The sequence below is a fragment of the Coregonus lavaretus genome, assembly GCF_964263955.1.
Source record: "Coregonus lavaretus genome assembly, contig: HAP1_SCAFFOLD_564, whole genome shotgun sequence".
Taxonomy (NCBI): Eukaryota; Metazoa; Chordata; class Actinopteri; order Salmoniformes; family Salmonidae; genus Coregonus; species Coregonus lavaretus.
Window position 1 is genome coordinate 311,629 of NW_028165848.1, and position 9,705 is coordinate 321,333.

Consider the following 9,705-nt stretch of genomic DNA (forward strand, 5'->3'; position numbering starts at 1 on the left):
ATGTCCCAGATGTGCTAAATTGGATTCAGGTCTGGGGAATGGGCGGGCCAGTCCATAGCATCAATGCCTTCCTCTTGCAGGAACTGCTGACACACTCCAGCCACATGAGGACTAGCATTGTCTTGCATTAGGAGGAACCCAGGGCCAACCGCATCAGCATATGGTCCCACAAGGGGTCTGAGGATCTCGTCTCGGTACCTAATGGCAGTCAGGCTACCTCTGGCGAGCACATGGAGGGCTGTGCGGCCCCCCAAAGAAATGCCACCCCACACCATGACTGACCCACCGCCAAACCGGTCATGCTGGAGGATGTTGCAGGCAGCAGAACGTTCTTCACGGCGTCTCCAGACTCTGTCACATCTGTAACATGTGCTCAGTGTGAACCTGCTTTCATCTGTGAAGAGCACAGGGCGCCAGTGGCGAATTTGCCAATCTTGGTGTTCTCTGGCAAATGCCAAACGTCCTGCACGGTGTTGGGCTGTAAGCAAAACCCCCACGTGTGGACGTCGGGCCCTCATACCACCCTCATGGAGTCTGTTTCTGACCGTTTGAGCAGACACATTTGTGGCCTGCTGGAGGTCATTTTGCAGGGCTCTGGCAGTGCTCCTCCTGCTCCTCCTTGCACAAAGGCGGAGGTAGCAGTCCTGCTGCTGGGTTGTTGCCCTCCTACGGCCTCCTCCACGTCTCCTGATGTACTGGCCTGTCTCATGGTAGCGCCTCCATGCTCTGGACACTACGCTAACAGACACAGCAAACCTTCTTGCCACAGCTCGCATTGATGTGCCATCCTGGATGAGCTGCACTACCTGAGCCACTTGTGTGGGTGGTAGACTCCATCTCATGCTACCACTAGAGTGAAAGCACCGCCAGCATTCAAAAGTGACCAAAACATCAGCCAGGAAGCATAGGAACTGAGAAGTGGTCTGTGGTCACTACCTGCAGAACCACTTCTTTATTGGGGGTGTCTTGCTAATTGCCTATAATTTCCACCTGTTGTCTATTCCATTTGCACAACAGCATGTGAAATGTATTGTCAATCAGTGTTGCTTCCTAAGTGGACAGTTTGATTTCACAGAAGTGTGATTGACTTGGAGTTACATTGTGTTGTTTAAGTGTTCCCTTAATTTTTTTTAGCAGTGTATATAGTGGCAGTAGTAGTGGCTAGTACTGATATAGAGATAAGACCTGGGTTCTATCAGGTGGTCTATATATATAGTGGCAGTAGTAGTGGTTAGTACTGATAGAGAGATAAGACCTGGGTTCTATCAGGTGGTCTATATATATAGTGGCAGTAGTAGTGGCTAGTACTGATATAGAGATAAGACCTGGGTTCTATCAGGTGGTCTATATATATAGTGGCAGTAGTAGTGGTTAGTACTGATAGAGAGATAAGACCTGGGTTCTATCAGGTGGTCTATATATATATAGTGGCAGTAGTAGTGGCTAGTACTGATAGAGAGATAAGACCTGGGTTCTATCAGGTGGTCTATATATATATAGTGGCAGTAGTAGTGGTTAGTACTGATAGAGAGATAAGACCTGGGTTCTATCAGGTGGTCTATATATATATAGTGGCAGTAGTAGTGGCTAGTAGTGATAGAGAGATAAGACCTGGGTTCTATCAGGTGGTCTATATATATATAGTGGCAGTAGTAGTGGCTAGTAGTGATAGAGAGATAAGACCTGGGTTCTATCAGGTGGTCTATATATATATATATATATATATATATATATATATATATATATATATATATATATATATATATATATATATATATATATATATACAGTGGGGAGAACAAGTATTTGATACACTGCCAATTTTGCAGGTTTTCCTACTTACAAAGCATGTAGAGGTCTGTAATTTTTTATCATAGGTACACTTCAACTGTGAGAGACGGAATCTAAAACAAAAATCCAGAAAATCACATTATATGATTTTTAATGAATTCATTTGCATTTTATTGCATGACATAAGTATTTGATACATCAGAAAAGTGGAACATAATATTTGGTACAGAAACCTTTGTTTGCAATTACAGAGATCATACGTTTCCTGTAGGTCTTGACCAGGTTTGCACACACTGAAGCAGGGATTTTGGCCCACTCCTCCAAACAGACCTTCTCCAGATCCTTCAGGTTTCGGGGCTGTCGCTGGGCAATACGGACTTTCAGCTCCCTCCAAAGATTTTCTATTGGGTTCAGGTCTGGAGACTGGCTAGGCCACTCCAGGACCTTGAGATGCTTCTTACGGAGCCACTCCTTAGTTGCCCTGGCTGTGTGTTTCGGGTCGTTGTCATGCTGGAAGACCCAGCCACGACCCATCTTCAATGCTCTTACTGAAGGAAGGAGGTTGTTGGCCAAGATCTCGCGATACATGGCCCCATCCATCCTCCCCTCAATACGGTGCAGTCGTCCTGTCCCCTTTGCAGAAAAAGCATCCCCAAAGAATGATGTTTCCACCTCCATGCTTCACGGTTGGGATGGTGTTCTTGGGTTTGTACTCATCCTTCTTCTTCCTCCAAACACGGCGAGTGGAGTTTAGACCAAAAAGCTCTATTTTTGTCTCATCAGACCACATGACCTTCTCCCATTCCTCCTCTGGATCATCCAGATGGTCATTGGCAAACTTCAGACGGGCCTGGACATGCGCTGGCTTGAGCAGGGGGATCTTGCGTGCGCTGCAGGATTTTAATACATGACGGCGTAGTGTGTTACTAATGCTTTTCTTTGAGACTGTGGTCCCAGCTCTCTTCAGGTCATTGACCAGGTCCTGCCGTGTACTTCTGGGCTGATCCCTCACCTTCCTCATGATCATTGATGCTCCACGAGGTGAGATCTTGCATGGAGCCCCAGACCGAGGGAGATTGACCGTCATCTTGAACTTCTTCCATTTTCTAATAATTACGCCAACAGTTGTTGCCTTCTCACCAAGCTGCTTGCCTATTGTCCTGTAGCCCATCCCAGCCTTATGCAGGTCTACAATTTTATCCCTGATGTCCTTACACAGCTCTCTGGTCTTGGCCATTGTGGAGAGGTTGGAGTCTGTTTGATTGAGTGTGTGGACAGGTGTCTTTTATACAGGTAACGAGTTCAAACAGGTGCAGTTAATACAGGTAATGAGTGGAGAACAGGAGGGCTTCTTAAAGAAAAACGAACAGGTCTGTGAGAGCCAGAATTCTTACTGGTTGGTAGGTGATCAAATACTTATGTCATGCAATAAAATGCAAATTAATTACTTCAAAATCATACAATGTGATTTTCTGGATTTTTGTTTTAGATTCTGTCTGTCACAGTTGAAGTGTACCTATGATAAATATTACAGACCTCTACATGCTTTGTAAGTAGGAAAACCTGCAAAATCGGCAGTGTATCAAATACTTGTTCTCCCCACTGTATATGAGCAATCAGGGGAGAAGGGCCTTGGTCAGGGAGGTGACCAAGAACCCGATGGTCACTCTGACAGAGCTCCAGAGTTCCTCTGTGGAGATGGTAGAACCTTCCGGAAGGACAACCATCTCTGCAGCACTCCACCAATCAGGCCTTTATGGTAGAGTGGCCAGACAGAAGCCACTCCTCAGTAAAAGGCACATGACAGCCCGCTTGGAGTTTGCCAAAAGGCACCTAAAGACTCTCAGACAAGATTCTCTGATCTGATAAAACCAAGATTGAACTCTTTGGCCTGAATGCCAATCGTCTTGTCTGGAGGTAACCTGGCACCATCCCTATGGTGAAGCATGGTGGTGGCAGCATCATGCTGTGGGGATGTTTTTCATCGGCAGGGACTGGGAGACTAGTCAGGATCGAGGGAAAGATGAACAGAGCAAAGCAAAGTACATAGAGATCCTTGATGAAAACCTGCTCCAGAGCACTCAGGACCTCAGACTGGGGTGAACGTTCACCTTCCAATAGGACAACGACAGTAAGCACACAGCCAAGACAACGCAGAAGTGGCTTCGGGACAAGTCTCTGAATGACCTTGAGTGGCCCAGCCAGAGCCCGGACTTGAACCCAATCGAACATCTTTGGAGACACCTGAAAATAGCTGTGCAGCGACGCTCCTCATCAAACCTGACAGAGCTTGAGAGGATCTGCAGAGAAGAATGGTAGAAACTCCCCAAATACAGGTGTGCCAAGCTTGTAGCGTCATACCCAAGAAGACTTGAGGCTGTAATCACTGCCAAAGGTGCTTCAACAAAGTACTGAGTAAAGGGTCTGAATACTTATGTAAATGTTATTTTTTTTTTGTCATTACGGGGTACTGTGATGAGGATTATTTATTTTTCCATCCATTTTAGAATAAGGCTGTAACGTAACAACATGTGGAAAAGTCAAGGGGTCTAAATACTTTCCGAATGCACTGTATATAAAAAATCCACAGTATTCCAATTGTACAATCATATATCAGATATGGAGCAAACCCTGTAGACAGGTGAAACCGGGGGAAAACCTGCTGTAGCTAACAATACTTTCCCAACCTAGAACCCTAGAAAGCTGAAGCTAGTTGGAAACAGGTACCAGAGCCTTCAGAAAGTATTCATACCCCTTGACTTATTCCACATGTTGCTGTGTTACAGCCTTAATCTAAAACTATTTATTTTCCGTCTTTCTGTGTTTCATCATTTTCCTTCAGTTCGCAAGAGGCTGGATGTATCTCACCGGAGAATGCATCCGAGCGAGTGAAACAGCGCCCCTCTGTCTCTGTATGTGTAGGCCATCTATCTGATGCTGTCTGGTCCAAATGAGTATGACATTGTTGCCGCCTGTAGCATTGAATGCAAGTGAAGCCAGCGAGCATTTGGCCTCCCTTGATAAAAAAAAGTACAATTATAGCCAATCAGCATTGCGCTAAACTGAGTGAGCTCGACTGTGAATGGTCCCCAAAAAAGTATCAAGGGAAGCCAGTTTGGATTTGGCTTCACTCCTATCAAATAGCATTGAGAGCATACGTCATGGAAAAAAATAACTTAAATGGTTGCATCTCGTTGTGTTGTTGTCCTCCGGTGTAATCTAAAATTGACCTTTTCCTAAATTAGCCATGGATGGAGATAGGGATTTGGATTTGTGGATTTACTTAATTCTCCATGCTGGCTAATAATTATAACGCTGATTCTGATCCAACCATTCATTCATACATTGTTGTGCCCCTGGCCTGAGAGGATGGAAGTTCAATATGTAGCTAGATGTAGACGGCTAATGTTAACTAGCTAACGTTGCCCATGAACGTTCTTTAAAAGTGCTATCCTCTCAATCTTAAATAAGCATGCCCCATTCAAAAAATTCAGAACAAGAACAGATATAGCCCCTGGTTCTCCTCAGACTTGACTGCCCTTGACCAGCACAAAAACATCCTGTGGTGTACTGCATTAGCATCGATTAGCCCCCGTGATATGCAACTTTTCAGGGAAATTAGGAACCAATATACACAAGCAGTTAGGAAAGCAAAGGCTAGCTAGCCAGATAGCTAAAATCGACCTTTTCCTAAATTTGCCATGGATGGAGATAGGGATGGCTAATGATTATAACGCTGATTCTGAACTAACCATTAATTCATACATTGTTGTGCCCCTGGCCTGAGAGGATGGAAGATCAATATGTAGCTAGATGTAGAAGGCTAATGTTAACTAGCTAACGTTGCCCATGAATGGAAGTTAGGCTAGAGAGCAAGCATTTTAGCCAGGTAGCCTAGGACAACAACAACTAAAAACCTGTACTGTATGACAGTGATAAGACCGTTTTGTTGTGCTGGAATTCTTCTCTCACTCTGTTTTGATTCATGCAGGTGACTGTGACCCTCTGGCAGAAGGCCCAGAATATGTTCTGGAAGTTAAGATAGGAGACATTGCTCAGTTTCTTGGGAAACTGATCTTGCAGGATAACAGCAGGAACATGATCCATGTTCTGTAGGTTTTTGTTTAGCCGTCTATAGGACAACTGCTGGGACTGAGAGAGGAGGATGTCATTGGTGTTTCTCTACTAGTAGAGTGAGTCAACATGTTTTCTCTACTGGCACCAACACACACACACACACACACACACACAGAAATCAGACCCATGGACAGCCACATCATATTTAGCTTATGTTGATTGGACTAAATTGTTTTTGGTATCTTTCAGTTGTCACTGTATTAGACTAAGCATTGGTGACTTAATAATGTTGAAATGTTGAAGTTGAAATGGTGCTGCAAAAGTGGAGGCAGCTCCTGTTTTCTTTGTGACTTGCGTTAACTCTCCGTGGTTCTAAATCAATAGTTGTTTAGTGCATATGAACTAACAGGTTATAGAGCAAACAACGCAATTATCACAACACATCGATTGTAGACGTTCATCTGTCCCTCGAGGATGATGCCGAATCCGGTGAACCACACAATTAAACAAGGATAGCGAGTGAAAAGGATCTGGCTACACTCATACTGTCACTGACCATTACGCAAAAACGCAAATTGAACAATAAACGTCGGTGTCTCAACACTATAGCAAACTCCGTCGTTGTTCCCCAAGATCACCTCACCTCTGCGCGTAACTGGACAATATGCTTGGCGCCAAACCGTACATGGACGCGGACAGTTCTGTACCGGGACGCGGACATGAGCAGAGCCACACAATAAACTAAACCCAGTCTTTAAAGTCGGGTATATTAGTAATATTCATGTTTTATTATGTCAAACAAAAATTATTCGTTTTTTCAAACAATGTTTTGAGATCTGGGCAAGTATCCAAAAAGCGTCTCAGAGTAGAAAATGTGCCGTATATGTGCTGAGAATAAAGCCATTTTAGTCCTACTCTTATGGGTATAAATTAAAGCTATGCATGAAGCCTCTTTATTCATAAGCGTCCCACCTAGTTGGCAGATATTTAGGACACCTCATGAGCTGTACTAACCAGTTAAGAGTTACCAGCAGGTGTCTTGATAATAGAAACATGCAGCGAGTCAGTGGGTCCTGTGCAACATGTAGTTGCTTTGGAGCAGTGGTGACCTGTCATTCAGGGCAGAGCCCCACCTGTTTAGCAGATGCTCTTACCCAGAGCGATTTACAGTAAGTGCATTCATCTTAAGATAGCTAGGTGAGACAACCAGATAATACAGTCAAATATACAGGATACGAACATTCAATTTCAGCTGAACAATGGATATATAGCGTTTTGCAATAAAAATAATAATAATTATATACATCTAAAATCTATTAATTAAACATCTGAGAACAGTAATATTGAAGGTACCCATAAGCAACCATTTCTGATTAAAAAACACATGCGAAAAATTGTGGAAATAGCATTTAGGAAATAAACTTTTAATAATTCTTAAACAAAATTGTCATCTCACCTCTTAGCTTTGGTGTCATGTTCCCCAGAGAGACTCATTTTAGAGGCAGGGCCCCCCTCCTCTCTCTCCCCAGAGAGACTCATTTTAGACCACTGACCCCTAAACAGAGTTGGTTGTAGTTAACACAGTAATTCTTGAATGTGAATTGTTATCATTTATTATCTCTTACAAAACATTTACTAACAGACATATCGAAACAGTCAGGTGATTTAATGCAATCACATGAATATGTAGTTGTGACATCTCTTCACCATGGCCATGTCACACACTTATTTGTATTCATTAAAAGTTGCCATTTATTATTTTTGAGTCTGTTCTTTTTTAATCGTATCTGAGAATGTAGACAGAAGGGCTAAAACAGGCTTGATTGATCTGGGGGGGATCAGTGATCTATACAGAAAGGTTTTTTGCAACAATTAAGAGATGTTATATTATTTAAAGTAGGCTAGGTTATAATGTATAACAGTTTTTTTTTGTGTAAAGCAGATCAAGGTCTATACCTCAGCAAGTGGCGACCCGTCATTCAGGGCAGGTGGCCTTTCCTGTTTTGCATGTTATTGTGGCATTAATACATGTCACATATCAGTTTGCTAACAATGTAAAAAAAAATATACACTACCGGTCAAAAGTTTTAGAACACATACTCATTCAAGGGTTTGTCTTTATTTGTACTATTTTCTACATTGTAGAATAATAGTGAAGACATCAACACTATGAAATAACACATATAGAATAATTTAGTAACCAAAAAAGTGTTAAAGAAATCAAAATATATTTTATATTTGAGATTCTTCAAATAGCCACCCTTTGCCTTGATGACAGCTTTGCACACTCTTGGCATTATCTCAACCAGCGACCCGTCATTCAGGGCAGGTGGCCTTTCCTGTTTTGCATGTTATTTTGGCATTAATACGTGTCACATATCAGTTTGCAAAAATTTTTAAATATATATATATCATTGAGTTAATAAAGCGGCAAAAAAACATGGTCTCTTTTTTGTTTTCTTGAGTAAGGCAGCTCCAACATGCAGGTGTTTCAGCCTAGCTCAGTGCTTTCTGTGGTGGTGGGGCAGCCAGCAGAAAATACGGAGCGCTGCGCCGTGATTGGCTCAGTGTTCTGCCACTCATGGGAACACTACGTCTTCGGTGCTGCCACAGAGTTACATTAAAAAGAAGTGCCCATCCAAGAAGTTCATTGGCCACAGATAAAATGACGTCAAATCACATTATATCTACAGTAGCTTTGATTGGACTGATCATGTCAACATCATACTTTCAAAATCTTAGCCAGCAGTCATCATCACGAATCAGGTCGACAATCTACAGGCAAATCCTTTTTAATCCTTGTCATATGAAGAGAAATAATGAAGAGAAATGATAGGACAGCTGTTGGGACTCTGCTTTATGTAGGCCCTGACAGTTTGTGGGCACCGTTTGAGTGCAATGAATGTATTGTTTAGTGTTGTGTTGTGGAGTGGCTTTGCTGGCATGCAACCTGTTCAGATCAGTTCCCATAACGTTTTAGACCTAACAGTAGCAGGACAGAGCTTGTAGCCTAGGCATGGTATTTTACACACCATTTCAAACGGAGACCATCAGGTTTGTCAACATAAAATATGCCATTTAGCAGATGCTTTTATCCAAAGCGATTTACAGTCATGCGTGCATACATTTTTTTTTTGTGTATGGGTGGTCCCGGGGATCGAACCCACTACCTTGGCATTACAAGCGCCGTGCTCTACCAGCTGAGCTACAGAGGACCACAACGTGATAAGTGATCATAGCTCAAACCTACTCTGACTATTGAATGTCTGACGTCGACCTTATAATAGTTTGTAGTTTAGCCTACACCTACGAGAGTCTGCCCGTCTTTCCTACATATCAACACATTCATCCGACTTCTAATGTTACCGAGAAATACGTGCCACAGTTTCAACAGCCATTGTGTAACTGCGCAGGCTACACACTTACTTTCACGTTCATATGAGGAAATCACATAACTTCTGACAGTCGCTGGTGCAGCCGCCTGTTCTCTTGCAGATGAAGTAGCTTTTATAGGCGACTCATTCAAACAGCCTAAACAACAGTAAATAAAAGATGTCAAATGGTCAAAAGTCAATCCTGATATAGCCATGTACATCAAAGAGAGGTGTATTGCTACAGATGTAGGATCTTAATTTTAGCCAGTTTGCTACAGCAGGAAAATAATCCTGCAGCAACAGGACATTTTAATTATTATGGGAATGGCCGGCAGGGATGTAGCTCAGTCGGTAGAGCATGGCATTTGCAACGCCAGGGTTGTGGGTTCGATTCCAGTATAAAAAATAAAAATGTATGCACTCGCAATGTATGTAAGTCGCTCTGGATAAGAGCGTCTGCTAA

The 9,705-nt window shown here is 42.8% G+C and overlaps 1 protein-coding gene across 1 annotated transcript in view; it reads right to left on the reverse strand.

Moving 5' to 3' along the window:
* LOC311115371 (NLR family CARD domain-containing protein 3-like) overlaps positions 1–7,367 on the reverse strand; it is a gene marked incomplete at its 3' end in the record, with an annotated part of 115,283 nt that extends 107,916 nt beyond the window's left edge. The window contains exon 1 of the mRNA XM_084190553.1: positions 7,325–7,367. Within this exon, the coding sequence (XP_084046679.1) occupies positions 7,325–7,362 (38 nt within the window). The 5' untranslated portion in view covers positions 7,363–7,367. The remainder of the gene's footprint in view (positions 1–7,324) is intronic.
* Positions 7,368–9,705: the final 2,338 nt, after the last annotated feature.